Source organism: Scyliorhinus canicula, chromosome 9, assembly GCF_902713615.1.
Source record: "Scyliorhinus canicula chromosome 9, sScyCan1.1, whole genome shotgun sequence".
In the NCBI taxonomy this organism is placed as follows: Eukaryota; Metazoa; Chordata; class Chondrichthyes; order Carcharhiniformes; family Scyliorhinidae; genus Scyliorhinus; species Scyliorhinus canicula.
Window position 1 is genome coordinate 37,269,436 of NC_052154.1, and position 19,290 is coordinate 37,288,725.

The window sequence follows — 19,290 nt, forward strand, 5'->3', positions numbered from 1 at the left end:
GGTGTATCCCACCTAGTATACTCTATAATAATCTAACTCCTTATTTATCTAGTATTGTCATTGCAGCAGAATTATTTTTGAATTAAAAAGAATACTAAGCAGTTAATGCAGAATCTATTTCTTATATTTAATTTAGCCTTCCAAGGCATAAACAGCTCTTAAAGGTTCAATTCCATCAAGCCACTGTCCTTTTTCCACAACCCTGACTTTTCCAGCAGTTTAACTGTACAGAAGACAATAAGCTAATCCCCTTTGCTTCAACAATATGTCTGGACTTAAAAGATCTCAGATGCATCAATTTATGTAGCGGCAGGCATCACCTTTTTAGTACAAGTAACACCTGTCGTCTAGACCTTTTCACAATTTCATGTGAAACGACAAAATAACTCAGTGTGAGAGAATAAAAATAGAAAATACTGGATGACACAGTAATTTGCTTTTATCTTTGTGTGACAGAAAAGGTTGTTTGGAAGGTAAATAAATGAACTGGGTGAATTATTGAATCAGGGCAAGAGTATTTTCAGTGTTTCGGGTCCAATGAGGAAGAAGGAATTGCAGAATGGATCTGGTTCGGACAAATTGAAGATCGGCAGTCAATACAATCGACTGTTTAAAGAGATGATCAGCTAGTCGAGTTCCATTATTACAAGGGGGGAGGCCAGGACAAACTAAGCCAGAACTCCCTGGATGATGAAAGAGAGAGAGAAAGACTAATCAGAAAAAGGGTGCATATGACAGATGTAAGGTTGAACCAGCCCGAATATAGAAAGTTTAGAGGGGATGTGAAAAAATATGCGAGAGAGAGTATGAGGAGATACTGGCAGTCAACATAAGGCAAGACACAACATTCTTCGTTAGGTATATAAATAGTTTAAAAAGTGTTGTAAACAGAAGAGAGGAGTTGATAAAGAACCAAAAAGACTAACACATGGAGACACAAAGTGTGGCTGAGGTAATAAATGAGTAATTTGCATCTGTCTTTAGCAAGGAAGATGAAACCGCCAAAGTCATAGTGAAAGAGACCAGTCGGAGATTTAAAATATGTTCTATGTATTATGACACCCACAAGACCATGATTGATTTCCCGGAGGTTTATGAAGTACGAGGTCCTGTATTGAACGGGCAGAGGCTCGCCCAATAGGGACTCACTGGCGGAACTTTAATATGTGTAACCTGGCCGGTCTAGAGTTATTGCATTGTCGCCGAGGAGTAAAAATGGGTTTCAGGCTTCCGGTAATGGGTATGTGCTGAGTAGTCGCACATCAGGTGGCTCTCCTCCCACATACCCAAAAATAGGCTTTTTTACCCAAAATGGTTCGCTAATACAGGGAAAACAGTATCCCCACACCCCAACCAACACCAACGCTGAGATACCGAGCCAAAAGCAACTTGAGGCGCCAAAAAGAGACGAGAAATGGGAAAAGCCAGGAGAAGCAAGTGCTGAGCCAGCAGACGTACGAGAAGCCAAAACTCGGGCCAACCAGAGTGAGAAGGTTCGAGCCACCGCACAAGGAGCCCGCCCCTCACCAGAGGGTGGTTAAGGATGTTTTTCTCAAGGGAACCGAGAGAACAGAGAGATGAGACACAAAATGACATTCATGCAGCAGTCAGAGTGGTGGTTGCAGAATCTCTGGCAACCATGCAGGTGATCCCGGGCACGGTGGAAAGGCGACCTGAAGCCCCAAGAGCTAGAAAAGGCCTCAACAGACCAGAGCAACCAGATCGCCGCCCTGGAGAAAGAGATAACAAGGTTGGTCGGAACGCAGGGCAGTCTGAGGGGAAAGATAGAGGATTAGGAAAACAAATCAAGGCACCAAAACTTGCAGAGAATGGGCCTGCCGGAGGGGATCGGAGGCAGGGACCCCACAGAAAATGTGGCCCAAATGCTGGGCAATCTAATTGGAAGAAACAGACAGAGCCCACTGGTCGCTCCATCCAAAACCCAGAGTTCAACAAGGTGTCCAAGAGTGGCGTAAAATTTGGAATGCTGTACCCAGCCAGACTCTGGGTCACATTCCAAGTCAGGGAGCACTTCTTCACAGCCCCTGCGGACATGGACAAATTGATTATGGAGAACGGGTTGGAGAAACAGCAGCAGGGACAGTGATGAAAAGTGCACCCGAAGAGACTTTATTTACTTATTAATTTAATTAACCTTCTCGAAGGGCACTTTGCGCAGGACTGCATTGCCTAATTCTGAGGATAGGGAGTTGCAATGGAGGAAGCAAGGGTAGCGGAACACAGGAAAGGGGGCGGAGAACTGCAGGTAGAGTTAATAGACAGCAGGTGACGGTGAATGCATAACCCCGAGACGGCGGCCACCACACTAGCGGAAAATCAAACACCAGAAAGCATGAGTGAGAGAGGGGCCGCATCAGCAACAGCGGAACAAGAGGAAGAAACAGGGGTAGGAAATATTTGGGCAGGGGAGAAGAGAGAAAGTACCATAGGAGAGACCTAGAAGCACAAATAGTATGGGCATTAGGCTGGCTACAACAGGCCACTCGTGACGACTTGGAACAGAAAGGCATTGGAAGCAATTACATTGGAGGGTCCCTGAACAAAGGGAAACCCCGGAGTGCAGGGCTCACCCAAATGGCGTGTACACGCCCAATTGGGTCAATTTTCCGGCATTGCAACGCACCGACTAATCATGGGGGATTGGGGGGGGGGGGGGGGGTAAAGAGAGAGACTTCAATGGTGTACAGAAAGCACGAACAGACAGGTCAAACCCCAAAACGAGGGTGACCTCCAACATGGCGAAAGAACTTGGCTTATTCATGGAGCAGATGGGGGCAGTGGATCCCTGGTAGTTCACCCACCCAGGAGAGGAGTTCTCCTTCTTTTCCCAGGTATATATAAAATACTCAGATTGGTTTCTGTGGGGAAATCGGTGCTTCCAGGGTTAGTTAGAGCGGAATATTCTGTGATTGTAATCTCCGACCACGCTCCACATATGTGAATGTGGGTTGGAGATAGGTTGTGCGCCATGTCCTGCTCATCCTCCCCCGCATCACAGAATATACAGTGCAGAAGGAAGCCGTTCGGCCCATCGAGTCTGCATCAGCTCTTAGAAAGAGCACTTTATTTGAGCCCACACTCCACCCAATCCCCGTAACCGAATAACCCCACCTAACCTTTTTTGGACACCAAGGGCAATTTAGCATGGCCAATCACCTAACCTGCATATCTTTAGACTGTGGGAGAAAATTGGAGCACGCAGAGAACATGCAGACTCCACACAGACAGTGACTCAAGCCGGGACTGGAACCTGGGACCTTGGAGCTGTGAAACAACAGTGCTAACCTTCTCGTCGGACGAGGCATCCAGCACATCACCACTCCGCAGCACAATGTTGTGGAGGATGCAGCAGGCCACCACGCTGCGGGCGACCCTCCCAGCCTCGTACTGGAGGGCACCAACAGAGTGGCCCAGGCACCTGAACTGCATCTTCAGGACACCGAAGCACCGTTCAGTCACACCGCTGGTCGCTGAATGGCCGTCATTGTAGTGGGTCTCAGCGTCAGTCTGTGGCCTTTGGATAGGTGTCATCAGCCATGGCCGCAGCGGATAACCTGTCATCCAGGAGCCATCCCCTCAGCCAGATGGGATGTCCCTCGAACATGTCAGGATGTGTGTGCCAGGACGAAGGAATTGTGCACACTGCCCGGGTATCGGGTGCAGAGGTGTACGATGCGCAGCTGATGATCACAGACCAGCTGGACGTTCATTGAGTTGTACCCCTTTCGGTTAGTGTAGAGTGGCCTGTTATCCACAGGTGCCTGTATGGGGATATGTATCACGTCTATCGACCCCTCGACTCGGGACAACCTGGCGATGGTGGCGAACCCGCTTCCCAGGCAGCCTGGTGGACTCTGTCCACATCGAAATGGATGTACTGATCCGTCTGTGCATATAGAGCCTCCATGACGGCGCTGGTGTACCTGTGGACCGAGGTCTAAGAGATCCCGGACAGGACCCCACTCGGCGCCTGGAAGGAGCCCGTCGCATAGACGTTCAGGGTGACCTTGACGGTCACCGGGTACGGGTGTCCTTCCCCCATACCCCCGGGGTGCCAGGTGTGCCATCAAATGGCAGATGTGTCACACTGTCTCTCTGCTCAGCCGGAGTCTTTGACGGCATGCCCGGTCTGGCAGGTCCTCGAGTGGCAGCCATAGCCGGTACACTCGAGGCCTCATGCAATGCCTCCTTGGCACCTCCCCCTCCTCGGTCTATTGGGTGGCTGGCCCCCAGCCTGTGCAGCTGCCACCTATCCCTTTGCAGCCCGCTCAGCTGCTGCCCGCTCCCCTGCTGCAGCTTCCCCTCCTCTTGAGCGGCTCCCACTTATACAGCCGCAGGGCATTCCACAGAGCTATGACCACCACCAGTGCAGCCACCATTGCTGGTCGAACTCCAAAAGCCATTGTCTGCAGGGGGTGGAAGGTCAACATGTTAGCATGGTGCATACTCTCATGCCCAACCAGGTTCGATGGGCTACACGATGGCAGTGCAAGCTCGCCCCCCCCCCCCCCCCTCACTCCTACCCACCCCGACACTGTGGGGAGAGGGGGGGGGGGGGGGGCTCAGTCCTGATGCTATGGGTACCATTGGCTGGCACTTCCGTCACTGGGGGGCTATGGGGGCTACTGTGGGTGTGGCCCTGGGTGATCCGCCGGTGGGTGACGGCCAGTTGGTTGGGGGGGGGGGGGGGGGGGGGGGGGGGGGGGGGGGGGGGGGGGGGGGGGGGGGTGGGGGTTGGTCCGCAAGATGACCGCCGTAATCACGGTCGGTGCCTGGGTACCGCCCCCAGTCCCGTGGGAAATCACCCCAGCCGCTCGTCCTGACCCTCCCCATCCCAACCAGTGTCCAGTCGACTGTCCGCAGTGGCTCCTCTCCATGTTCTATCTCTTCTCCCTCTCTCTCTCTCTCTACAGCCACCATGCCAGGTTCACGATTTTTGAAACAAGTGAATCGCGCCATCGGGAAATCGACCCATCGGAGGCGGAGCATCACGGAGGCCCGGAGAACACTGGGTCAGGCCCACTAATGATATGCAAATGGCATCTAAACGCCACTCGGCACGCGTCGTATTCTCACCATTTTCATGGTGCTGGTGAATCACGATTTTCCGTAAAACCGCGCCTACCGCCCAATTGTGTATCCCAATTTTGGAGTAGCTGACGGACAATCCCACCCCATATCTCTGACCACTGTCATGGCCGTCTCTGCCAAAGGGCTCCATATCCTGGGGGACCCTGTGCCTGTCTCCCCCGATAGTGAAGACTCAGGTTCATCACGTGGAATCACGTTTGCCCTCGGTGGACAGTACTGATGAAGAACTTGCGTTGGTGACCCTCTGAGGGTGCGACGGTCACCTGTCCGTTTTCCACCTCCCGATCTGACACCACCTGCCACAGACTCAAGGCCAAGCATAACGAGGTGGAAGAAACCTCGTCACCGTGGGAAGACCATGGATGAAACGGACTTTTAGAGGGAGAGATGTTATGACACCCATGAAGACTATGGGGGATTGTCGATTGATCTCCCCGTGGGGTTTGTGGAGTGAAGCATGATTTTTGAAACAAGGCAGAGGGTCATCCAATAGCAACTCACTGGCAGGACATCAAAATGTGTAACCTAGACCTGGATGGAGTCCCCGATGGTCACAGGCTGGGATGCTATCATTGTACACCATTCAAGGAATAATTTGTTGCATGTTTGGTTAAGATATACATTATCATCTGGCTTACCTGCTTGATCTTGTGTTAGGTCATCAACTGCAATCTGAACCACATCTGACAAATCGTGTTCTGACATCATCTAGTTGCAACGCAACATCAACCTCCGTTCCAGAGACCCACTACAGTCTGTAATCTGTAACAGATCAAAACAATGATAATTGTCAAATCAACAAGGACATTGTCTAACCTTTTTTCCTATGTGGCCAATCACTGCATTCCAGTTATAAAGCTATTAATACATGTCTTTCACCATAAGCAATGTACTGCATCATCTGCTGGTCCGTCTGGCTGATGGACCAACTCCAGCAGCAATGTTAAAGATCAGCTTTAAAGCTTCTTATAAACATCCTCTTTGGCCAATACCCAGAGTGAGCAAAAAAAAAACTTCATGTGGAACACCATGAATTTATAGATACAATTTGCTGCACAACTCATTTTGTAATATGCAAATATGAGTGAGAAGGTAATTAATTCCATTAAGGATTTGCTCAGACATTACTTAAATATAATAATTTAACCAATTAAGTTAAATATTGAATTTCACAGCTCTGCATATGACTGTTAACAGCATTTGTCTCACCCATGTAAATACGGCATAAGACTGCTGAACAGACCTTCTTTGAATTGTTTCCTAAAGGTACCTGTTGTTTCTGTTGGTAAAGAGCACTTTTTTGGGCTGAAAGCGTCTTGCAAATATTATCCCCTGAACATCTTGCGAATATGATCTCTTTCCCCAGTTCTGAAACTTTATAGGAGTTTGAATTTTGCAACGCTACAATTTCTCGGTTTCCTAAAGTGCCCGAATGTTATGATAGGATGAAACTCTGCATGGTCCAATAATGTTGAGACTAGAATGAGGAATAGGTCTTGCCCTGTGCGCCATACCTTTCTGGTCAAAAAACAACTGCTCAAAGGAGTGAGCATTTACATTTCTCTGAAAAAATGCATTGACTTGTTCAACTTCTTTCATTGATAAAAGGACGTAATCCTTTCCTACCATAGTAAGAATTGTTGATTTTTTTGTTGGCTGGGTTAGATTCATTTGTATAAAGTCAAGGTGGAATTATCAGTCTTGCTAAGTTGCTGACTGGCCAGATTTTGTAAATGGCAGCTAATCGCGCCTTTGACTTGACTCACTTTTCAAATGAAATGGAGAGATTTGGCTATGAGAAGTCTTACCTTACTATTGCGGGTGTGTTCTTACCACAAGCAAGTGTAGACGCCATGTGGTTATCTTGCAAAATTAGTGCTAACCTATGGAGTTGAATATTGTGTACAACTGTTCAGGTGTTCATGTTGTACAAAGAACAAAACAAAGAACTAAAAAAAGTACAGCAGAGGAACAGGCCCTTCGGCCCTCTAAGCCTGCGCCGACCATGCTGCCCGTCTAAACTAAAATCTTCTGCACTTCCGGGGTCCGTATCCCTCTATACCCATTCTATTCATGTATTTGAATTGTATTGCCAAAAGTTACATTAAAACTAAAATCTGTTAAATATAACAATAATGATATTACGTTACTGCATTTACAAAGCTTAATGCAGAACATCTTCAGCAATAACCCCACTTCCCTATCCATTACCTCCGGAGACTGCCAATGATCAACCTTTGGTTCCATTCTCTCCATCATCTACACATTGTCCCCTTGGTGGCATCATGGTATCATCCAGAGACAGAGGATCAGGTTCCATTTGTATGGTGCAAACAGCAGCTCTATCGTGCACCGTCTCTCTCAGTCTTTCCAGTTATTCGGTTGTCAGGCTGCTTATCCAACATGCACTCTTGAAACTGACATAATTTCCTCCAGTTGAACAATGGGGAAATCAAAGCAATCATTTTTGGCCCCTCCACCAACTCCATTCCTTGCTATCAATTCCAGCCGCCTCAGCAGACATTACCTCAGACTAAATCAGATTTGCAACCTCAGCATCCTATTTAACCCGAACATTAGCTTCCAACTCTATATCCTCTCCAACATCGAGATTGTCTATTGACATCAGCATAACATTGGATGCACCTTTATTTCAGTCCACCTGTTGAAACAATCAGCTATTACTATGCCCTTGTTCAAAACACTGCTGCATGTATCATATCCTGAACCAAATCTCATGCAGCTGTCTCTGATTTATCTGCATTTGGCAATTGGTCCCCTCATGTCTCAAATTTTAAACGCTAAACCTGGTCTATCTCAACCCTCCTCTAATAATAAAAATCAATCAAACTCTGAATCCTTATTCCCCTTAAGTCACTATATGTTGTCTCCGACCATCAAGGTCTTGCATGCTGGAATTTTGGGGGAATATTCTGTTATTCTGTAAAGAAGAGTGTGTGTGTGTATGTATATATAGATATAAATGATTTAAGTAAGCTGGGAAAAGATTAATGCCGATCTTTTGTCTGGAAGAGTTGAGGGAAAGAAAACAAAAGTGCTAGATGCATACATTTGTGATGAAACATTCCTGGCCAAGTGGTTTATAAATAAACAAGCTAAGTTTAGAAATTTGCATTAGGAGAAACCCAATGGTGACCTGTTGTTTTCAGCTATTAATTTCAAAGGGAAGTAAATTTTTACAGTTTGTAAAGATTTCATAAGTAAATATGGGAAAGTTACTAAATTTTTTCACTTGAAAGAGGAGACCACAGGAAAACTTGAATGATTTTTATATTTTGGTCAAAGTTAAATTCAAAGATGTGCTGAGGACAATGAAATCATCTAGATGAAAGGTAAATGGGATATTTAAGGAGAGATGTTGAAATCTTAGATGTTGGCTTTGTGAGGGAGACTTGCTGGAAACAGCTCTCAGAGAAGAGGTGTAGTTTGAATCAGCTATCCAGTAAAGTCTTAGGGCTACAAAAAAGTATTTTTCTGATGTCTTGGATTTCCACAGCAGAGTGGAACGGTGTTGTGTGGTATGCCTTATTAAAGTAGGGTCGCTTTGGGGGAATTTTTGTACACTAATTTTAACTGTGTAACTGCAACCTTATTTGCTCAATTTTCTTTTTGTTGATAACACTTTTAATTTTAAAATCCCAAATGTTTTACTGGATTTTGTGCTTTTCAGACTACATGAGATGAGCATGGTCCAGTAAGCCAAGTTTCCTTCTGGGATTTGATTTGCTCATCAATTAACAGCTGCTGTGGTCATTAAACTAAACCCTTCAGATTTATCACCTTCCTCTCTTTCATGGTAACCTAGCTCTTTGGTCTTGCCTTATATTTGCTTCTTTATCTTGCTGTCCATTTTTAAAATATGTCTCTGTCAAGAATCTTTGTTTATTCATTTTTATAACCCCAATGGAGGTCCCTGGATCAGGACCAAATTGTTTCCCATGATCTCCCTGGAATATGAACTGCCCCTTTAAGGAGGTGGGCTTCCCCTTAACAGGGAGAGCCCCAACTCACATAAAAACCCTGGCCTGGGTACAGGTCAGGGAAGAAGACCCTTAGGAGTGTGGAGGAGTTTGGATTTGTATCATAATAAACCTTGTTTGTTCATTTCTGCCTATCGACTATGTGTCCTGCTTTCTGCGGATTCAACGTTAATTAAAGAAAATATGTAACATTATTGTAAATTGTTTAAATAGTCACTTAGCAGGAGTGAACTTGAATACTGTTGAAGACATGCATGTTGCCAAAGTTTTTGTCTTGCTGTCACTCATCAGGACATATGCAAGAATGATCCCAACAATTTATAGGAGATAGGGCTATTGATTGGTTGGCAAGTCAACTCTGACTGGCTGAGATTTCTGGTAGTGACATGTAAATGGAGGTCGCACATTGGGTGGCTCTTGCTAGAGCTTTCATTTTTATCCCTTTTCACCCAGATTTGTGATTTGTAGAGCAATAGGTTGATGGTCATGTTAATGAGACCATGATGCTATTGATGATGTAAACATATCAAAAGTCTGATGACCAAATGGCTCCAAGCGAGCAAGATAGAGAGCAGACCGTGCCTGGCAACCATGCGCTTACCCAGAGGTCTTACAAACAATTCTTCTAAATCATATACCAAAATATTTGAAATCAATCATCGATTTAAAAAAACATCACCAAATATGGTAAGACACTAACTCCAAACGTGGAAACAGACCGAAACAGGACTCTGAAGAGGGTGAAAGAAGGACAGCAAGATAAACCTCAGGCCGAGAACATCAAATTATGAAGACAGATTTGAAGTCTTAGGCTTACACTTATGTCAGGGATGAAGTAGTAACAGGGGTTCTGAGCCAGATATGTACTATTATCATGGCTAGGACATGATGCTAGTAAACAGTATGTGATATATAACAGTGTTGATAGTACCACACATACAATGCGAGAAAACTTTATGTATGATTGGGAGTCCAGACGTTTGAAGGTTCCCCAGTGAGTAGTTGGTCTGAACAGAGGAAGTACTGAACCCTAAAGGTCAGCAGAGAGGGCTTAAAACTAAATAGTGGAAGCAAGGAATCAAGTTTGAGAAGATATGAAAAATTAAATATCAAAAACCAGGCAAGAGAGCAAGGTAGCAAAAAGGAAAATGTTCAGAGCCAGGAGTACACAAACCTAAGAATGCATCAGCAAATAAGGCTGAGGTTCCAAAAGTAGTAAAAACACAAAACTAAAGGTTCTGTATCTGAGTGCATGTTAGCATTCAGAACCAAAAATGCTGAATTGACAGTGCAAATACAGGTAAATATGTATCATCTGATAGTCATTAAGAGACATGGCTGCAGGATGACAACAATAGAACCTGAATATTCATGGGTACATGATATTGAGGAAGGGACAACACAGTAGTTAGCACTGCTGTTTCAAATCACCAGGGAGCCTGGGTTCAATTCTGACCTTGGGGATGACTGTGTGTGGAGTTTGCAATTTCTCAGAGGCTTTCCTCTGGGTGATCTGGTTTCCTCCCACAGTCCAAAGATGTGCCAGTTAGGTGGATTGGCCATGATAAAATTCTCCCTTAAGTGTCCAAGGATGTGCAGGTGAGATGGAATGATGGGGATAGTGTAGAGAAGTGGACATAGAACACAGAACAGTACAGCACAGAACAGGCCCTGGACCTAGGTAGAGTGCTCTTGCAGAGGGTTGGTGCAGAGTCAATAGGCCAAATGGCCTCCTTTTGCACTGTAGGGATTCTATGGAAAGACAGGCACTTGGAAAAGGTGGATGAGTAGCTCTATTAATTAAAGATGACATTAGTACAATACAGAGAGAGATGCGCTTAGCTCTGGAGATTGGATTGAATTTTAGTGTCATGTGTACCAAGGTACAGTGAAAAGTATTGTTCTGCATGCAGGTCAGACAGATCATTCCATACATGAAAAGAAAATACATAATAGGGCAAGCATAAAATGCACAATGTAAATACAGAAACACAAGCATTGAGGGAAGCATTTAGGAGAGTAGTACTACTCGGTAGAGAAGATGTGTGAAGAGATCAGATCAGTCCATAAGAGGGTCATTTCAGAGTCTGGTAACAGCAGGGAAGAAGCTGTTCTTGAATCTGTTAGTCCGTATTCTCAGACTTTTGTATCTCCTGCCCGATGGAAGAAGTTGGAAGAGTGAGTAAGCCGGGTGGGAAGGTCTTTGACTATGCTGCCTGCTTTCCCAAGGCAGTACGAGGTGTAGACAGAGGCAATGGATGGGAGATGGACTGGGTGGTGTTCACGACTCTGGAGTTTCTTACAGTCTTGGGCTGAACAGTTCCCATCCCAGGCTGTGATGCAGCCAGACAGGATGCTTTCTATGGTGCACCTGTAAAAGTGGTAAGAGTCAATGTGGACATGCCGAATTTCCTGAGGAAGCATTGGCACAGTTTACTTTCTTGATCGTAGCGTCGATGTGGGTGGACCAGGATAGATTTTTGGTGATGTGCACATCAAGGAATTTGAAGCTGTCAACCATTTCCATCTCGTCCTTTTTCATTTTGGATACAGATGAGGAATAGTAACGGGGGGAAAAATCACTTGTGGAAGTGGATTATTGGCTTCCTAACAGCAACTACAGTGTAGGCCAGGTTATACAGGGGGGAAATATGGGGACTTGGGAGAGACGGTGATAATTGTGAATGATTTTAATTTACATATAGACTGGATGTCTCAGGTTGGCAATGGCAGCCTAGAAGATGAGTTCACATAGCATTTTCTTCGAGAAGCACATTCATGAATCAACCAGAGAGTAGACAATATTGTAAGAAGTCTTACAACACCAGGTTAAAGTCCAACAGGTTTGCTTTGAATCACTAGCTTTCGGAGCACTGCTCCTTCCTCAGGTGAATGAAGAGGTCTATTGATCCAATAGACAATATGGATAAATAATGTGCAATGAGGCGGGATTAATGTGAAGGCATCCCTAGATAGCAATAATCATAATATGATGGAATTTCACATCATTTCACAGAGTGGATCTGAGACTGGTGATTCAAATTAAATAAGTGAGATAATAAGGACATAAAGACAGAGCTGGCTAAAGTGAATTGGCAAATTAGGTTAAGGGATAGGTCAGCAGAGATATAGTAACAGACAATTATGGAGATATTTCAGAATCATCAAAAAAGATACATGCCAGTGAGAAATCAAGACGTTAAGGGAAGAACACACCATCAGTGGCAAACTAAGAGGTTAAGGATAGCATCAAATTGAAAGAAAAAGTGTATAATTCCCCAAAGATGAGTGGCAAGTCAGATAATTGGACAGAATATAAAGAACAGCAAAGAATGACTAAAATATTTACAAGGAGCGGTAAATTAAGAGCACGAGAGAAAAATAACAAGAAAATAAAAAGATAATAGCGTCTACAGGCATTTTTTAAAATAATAACGTGAGCGTGGTCCTCTATAGACAAATGTCTGGGAAATTAATAATGGACAGTAAGGAAATTGCTGATGAATGGAACATATATTTTGCATCTGTCTTCACCCCCAAGATGTTGATAGAGAGAGATTCAACCATGGTAATACAATTGAATGTCATGGGGCAATGGCAAGGTTCTCCTTGTTGGAGATGGTCATTGCCTGGCACTTGTGTGTCATTAATGTTACTTCCCATATGTCAGCCCACACCTGAATATTGTCCACTTCCTGCTGCATTGGAACGTGGACTGCTCAAGTATCTGAGTCGTCGCGAAAATCTCCACTTCTGACCTTACAATGTAAAGTCGTTGATGAAGCAGCTGAAGAGGGTTGGGCCAGGAAAACTACCCTGAGGAACTCCTGCAATGACGTCCTGGAACTGAGACAATGACCTCCAACCACCACAACCATCTTCCTTTGTGCAAGGTATGACTCCAACCAGCAGAAGGTTTGCTCCAATTCCAACTGACTGCAGTTTTGCTAAGGCTCCTTGATGCTACACTCGGTCAAGGGCATTCACTTGTCTCACCTCTGGAATTCAGCTCTTTTGTCCATGTTTAAACCAAGGTGCAATGAGGTCACGAGCCGAGTGACCCTGAAGAAACACAGAGCTTCAGTGAGCAGGTTATTGCGAATCAAGTTCCGCATGATAGTGCTGTTGACCTCTTCCATCATTTCACTGATGATAAAGAGTAGATTGAAGGGCAGTAATTGACCAGGTTAGATTTGTCCTGTTTTGTGTGTACAGGACATACTTGGGCAGTTTTCCACAATGATGGGTAGATGCCAGTGTTGTCCTTGTACTGGAACAGCTTGGATAGGGGTGCAGGTGGTAGGTTCTGGAGCACAACTCTTCAGTACTTTTGCCTTTGCAGTATTCAGTGCCTTCAGCCATTTCTTGATATCACATGGAATGAATCAATTTCACTGAAGACTGACATCTGTGATGCTAGGGACCTCCCGAGATGGACCAGCCACTCGGCACTTCTGGCTGAAAAATGTTGCAAATGGTTTTTCACTCAAGTGCTGGGTTCCTCCATCATTGAGGATGGGGGATATTTGTGGGCCATCCTCCTCCAATCAGTTGTTTAATGGTATTCCACTATTCATGACTGCATCTGGCAGGACTGCAGAGCTTGGATCTAATCCGGAGGTTGTGCAATTGCTTAGTTCTATCGAATACTTGCTGCTTATGCTGTTTGGAACATGGGTAATCCTGTGTTGTCGCTTCACCAGGTTGACACCTCATTTTTAGGTATGCCTGGTGTTGCTCCTGGCATTTTAAGAAATATATATAAATTCAGAGTACCCAGTTCATTTTTTCCAATTAAGGGGCAATTTAGCGTGACCAATCCACCTAGCCTGCACATCTTTTGGGTTGTGGGGGCGAAACCCAAGCAAACATGGGGAGAATATGCAAACTCCACATGGACAGTGACCCAGAACCGGGATCGAAACTGGCACCTCGGCGCCGTGAGGTAACAGGGCCGACCCATTGCACCATCGTGCTGCCCCAGTGTTGCTCCTGGCATGCCCTCCCGCACTCTTTATTGAACCAGGGCTGATCCCCTGCCTTGGTGATAATGATGGAGTGGGGGATATACCAGGCCATGAGATTACAGATTGTGGAGTACAGTTCTGTTCCTGCTGCTCATAGCCCACAGCTAGATCTGTTCGAAGTCTATCGAAATTAGCACGATGGAAATCCGACAACACAATGGAGGGTATCCTGAATAAGAAGACGGGATCTTGCCTCTACAAAGACTGTATGGTGGACACTCCTGCCAATATTGTCACTGATAGATGTATCTGTGGCAGGCAGATTGGCGATGATGAGGTCAAGTATATTTTTCCCTCACGCTGGTTCCCTCACCACCTGTAGTAGTCCTCGTCTAACAGTTATGTTAGGACTTGGCCAGTTCAGTGTGTGGTTGTACTACCAAGCACTCTTGATGATGGAAATTGAAACCCCACACCCAGAGTCCATTCTGCACCCTTGCCACTTTCAGTGCTTCCTCCAAGTGGTGCTCAATATAGAGGAGCACCGATTCATCAGCTGAGGGGGGACAGTTCATGGCAATCCACAGCAGGTTTCCATTGAGACTTTATGCAGCCCAGAATCGATGCTGAGGACCTCTGCAGCAACTCCCTCCCAACTCTGCCACCATCTCTGCTGTCCCACCAGCAGGACCTATCCTGTCTGGGAGATGATCTATGCAGGTAAATCCCGATTTTATGCAATGAGTTGGGTCGAGATCACTCCGTAAAAAAATAATTTTCCTTAAAACCAGTATTGCGTAGTTCACTGACTCAATTATGTAGTAGTTTAAACGAAAGTTCGTTGGCTCACCTATGTACTAGTTTAAATGCAGCTCAATACCTCAGCTGTCGGTCCTTGGAAATTTGCCCTTTTTAAATTATAGTGCAAATTCCACACTGCTGCCAAAGACAAACAATGCATCTGTTCCAAAGTAAATAGTAAACGGTGCTGCTCATGGTTGCTATCAGAAGGTTCAGGTTTAGAGTCTGGAATTTACCTCCACTGTGTATGTTTAATGCAGCACGGCAATCTAAAGAAATGTACATTTGTCAACCCTAAAATACAGCAGAGCTTTCTGGAGTATGGCTTTGGAATAAATTAATTAGGAGGGGAATAAAAGGAGAAGGCAAGAAGCAGAGAGGGGGAATGTTCACTCACATGACATCTGTGTGGCTTGTAGCAGCTGGTTATCGAACAATATCAAACTAAAACTCATCCCAAAGAGGCAAGCCTGTCCGTAAAACCGGCATTTCCGGTAAATTGGTATTTCGTAGATTCGGGATTTACCCGTATAATTCCAAGAGTATGACAATCTCAGGCTGTTGCTTAATTAATCTGACAGCTCTATCACTTTTGGCACAAATCCTCAGGAAGATTTTGCAGATCAACAGTTTCTAGCCGATGCTAGGTGGTCTGTCGGGTTTCATTCTTTTTGCATACAACGAAGTGGCTTGCTTGGCCATTTAAGATGGCATTTAAGACACACATGTAGACCAGATCAGGTAAAGGCGGCAGGTTTCCTTCCCTAAAAGTACATGCATGAACCAGATGGGTTTGAATGACAATCGTTTCATGGTGTTGTGGTGAGATTTGAAACCAGGTCTCCAGAGCATCACCCTGGGTTTCCAGATTACTAGTCCAGCGAAAATACCACCACCGCCACCTCCAAGGAACTTGTGGTTTGCCACTTCGCCATGGTTGAGAAGCTGGAGCGTTCCATTGCTCCCGAGAGCGATGCAGTCGGGAGTCTTAAACTCCTGTCACGGTCACCCGTGACGGTAAGGTCGGAGGGGTGGAACTAGACAAAGCGCACTCCAAATCAAGTTCAAAACAAGTCCTCATTGCAGGTCAGGTGGAAGACTCTCGTATGATATCAACGGTTTCAATGGTGGATGAAGGCTGCAGCAGTAGGGAGATCCAGTCATGAGGTTCCTTCGCTACTGGAACTGGACTTTTCTTGTCATGGACTGTGTGCCTTCTTGTGTTCAACTGCATTCCCACATTAAAAGATGTCCTGCACAAAGCGTCTACCTGGAGGAAATCAACACAACACCACACAAACACGCCCAACGGCAATTGGCGACAGGACCGAGAGATCTGGAAGTCCCTAGCTTCGGACCGGCACGTAGGCAGTGGAGTTTGATTCAGTCATTGCGCTCTTGGAATCGGAATAGGAGAGCGTTTCGGCAGTTTTCTTCACGACTGAGTGGCCCTCTTCAGGATCCACTCTGCTCACCAAGCATGGGGAAAGGGCTAGAAAAGGTGCCCTGAACATAATGTTCCATCTCTAATCTGGCTGTAAAACCACATCCAGCAAGCTCATCTACCTGTGGTCAGAAAATCAAAGTTAAACTCAATTTCTGGAAGATGAATGTACAAACCCTCATGGATAACGAGCAAAACAATCGACCGGAACGGATAACTGTCCTTGTTGCCCATGAATTCATGCACTTCAATACTGACGTCGCTGCCCTGCAAGAGTAGGTAAAGGGCAGCTGAGGGAAGAAGGTGTTAGTTGCACCTTCTTCTAGAGAAGAAAACCAGAGGATCAGCTAGGACACATGGAATTGGATTCACCATCTAGAATAAACTCGTCAGCCAATTCTCGGAGCTCCCTGTTGGAATCAACGAATGCTCTATGACTATATCTACAATTTGCCAAGAAACAGCAGGCAATGGTTGAGAGTGCGTATGTCCCAAACATTGCTGCCAATGATAAGCCCAAAAAAGGCTTCTACTCCATCCTGGACATCATCCTCCGGAATGAAGAACCATTGGAAAGGAAGGAGTTGGGAATTGCAACTCCTGCTCACCAAATGCATGGAGCACTAGCTTGTGATCTCTAACACACTGTTCCACCAAAAAGACAAGTTGAAGAATTCCTGAAGACAACCAGGATTAAAGCACTGGCACATGATAGACCGTGTCATTCACTGATCTAGAGACCAAAAGGATGCCTTCATTACCAGAACAATGACCAGTGCAGATGACTGCTGGACAGACTACCGGCTCATTCGCTACTCTATGTCTATCAAACTCCACCAGCAGCAGCGGAAGAGAAGAAACAGTTCAGAAAAAGAATAACGTTGAGTGGCTTCGAGAGCCAAAAACACAAACAAATTCCAACAACTTGTCTTCACAAAAATCTCCGAAGCCTTCATTTGAATGGAGTGAAGGAAAATGAAAGGGCTGAAAGACAGCCATCATTTCAAGCTGTGAAGAAACCATCGGCTATAAGACCAGGGAACATCAAGACTTGTTCCGACGAGGACAATCACACCATCCAAGACCTCATCAACAAGAGGAAAGTGCTCCGCACCTGGCAAAATGACATCACCAGCCAGGCAAATAATCTAACAGCAATGGTGGAAGTACAAAGAAGTAGGGAAATCAAGAGCCCGTGGTGGACTGAGAAAGCTAAGGAGGTGCAACTCCTCGCCGACAAGCATGACACCCAGGGCTTCTTCAGTGCCACCAAGTCAATATATGGACCCAACACCCAAGACCTCAAACTGGTGCAGAGAAAGGATAGAACTCTTTTAAGAGACAGAGAAAATATTAGCCTTCAATGGAGAGAACACTTCAAAGAATGCTTAGACCCCAATATAATCAGGGTGCTCCGGTTTCCTCCCACATTCCAAAGATGTGCAGGTTAGGTGGTTTGGCCATGATAAATTGTCCTTCGTGTCCAAAAAGGTTACAACACCAGGTTAAAGTCCAGCACGTTTGTTTCGAATCACTAGATTTCGGAGCACAGCTCCTTCCTCAGGTGAATCAGTTGTGCTGTGGAAGGAGCTGTGCTCCAAAAGCTAGGTGATTCAAAACAAACCTGTTGGACTTTTAACTGGTGTTGTAAGACTTCCTTCTGTGTTCACCCCAGTCCAACGCCGGCATCTCCACATCCAAAAAGGTAGGGTGGGGTTACTGAGTTGCGGGGATAGGGTGGAGGCATGGGGTGGCTCTTTCCTAGAGGGGTGCAGACTCGATGGGCCGAATGGCCTCCTTCTGCACTGTAAATTCTATGATTCTAGATCAGGGCGTGTTCAAGGTAATTCTCCAACTCCCATCAAAGGTGATCTTGCACTCCCATAAAGCATGGATGAAGTCAAAGCTCCATTAAACAAGTGAAGAATGAAAAAGCCGCAGGAGTGGACAGGATTCCAGCAGAGATTTTCAAACTTGGAGAAGCTATAACCCATCATCTCCATGACATCAGGGATTCCGCCATCGCCACCAGCGTCAAAAAAGGGGACGAACTGTGGGAACTACCACGGAATCTTCCTACTCTCCATCACTGAAAAGATAATCGCCAAAATCCTCGCAATCGCCTGCTTCCAATCTCTGAACAAATCCTTCCAGAAAGTCAGTGTGGCTTCTGGCCAAACCGTGAAGTAACAGACAGGATTTTTACTGCTCGACAACTTCAAAAGCAATGCCAGGAGCAACATCAACCACTCTACATGGTCGGCAAAGCAGTCCAAGAAAGGAATGCCAGCAATTTTGAGTCTAAGAACCAATCCCACTCCCGGAAACACCTGCCAAATGTGTAGTCAGTGATGCAACTCTAGGATCAGGTTCATCAGTCATGCAAGGATACACAGAATGCATGACCAGTGACATGGAGTTTCTTCGGTAGACAATCATACTTGTTAGCAAGTGACCACTGAAGAAGAAATATGATATCTGGGCAGTGACATTTGAGGGATAGCACCATTTCTAATACATCACGAGTCAATCTTTCACAGCTCTGTTCAGTTAATCAAAGAAGCTGTTGCAAAAGTGTGGTGGCTGCCCCTTGATCATTGTAAGGTATATTATGAAGCATTCTTAAGATTAATGCGTAAATCAATTACAAGTCAAGCTGGATATTAGAACCCTAATTCAGTTTGTGGAAAAGTCAATTAAAAAGCTGTGGACACACTGTTTTGTATTATGATGTAAAAAGATGAGCGTCTGCATGGGTTTCCTCCAGGTGCTCCGGTTTCTTCCCACAGTCCAATGGTGTGCCGCTTAGGTGGATTGGCCATGCTAAAAAAATTGCCCCTCAGTGTCCAAAGATGTTCAGGTTAGGTGGGGTTCTCTTTCAGAGAGTCGGTGCAGATTTGATGGGCCGAATGGACTTTTTCTGCACTCTAGGCATTTTATGTAAGACACTGTAAAAGCTGGGCTG

The 19,290-nt window shown here is 45.4% G+C and overlaps 1 protein-coding gene across 6 annotated transcripts in view; it reads right to left on the reverse strand.

The window, feature by feature from the left end:
• LOC119971244 (BTG3 associated nuclear protein) overlaps positions 1-19,290 on the reverse strand; it is a 253,758-nt gene that overhangs the window by 215,475 nt on the left and 18,993 nt on the right. For all 6 annotated transcript variants that reach the window (XR_005461786.1, XR_005461787.1, XR_005461788.1 and 3 more), the window contains exon 2: positions 5,751-5,874. Coding sequence is in view for 3 of the 6 variants with exons in the window: in XM_038806519.1 (XP_038662447.1) it covers positions 5,751-5,820 (70 nt within the window). In the remaining 3 variants the exon portion in view is untranslated. The remainder of the gene's footprint in view (positions 1-5,750; positions 5,875-19,290) is intronic.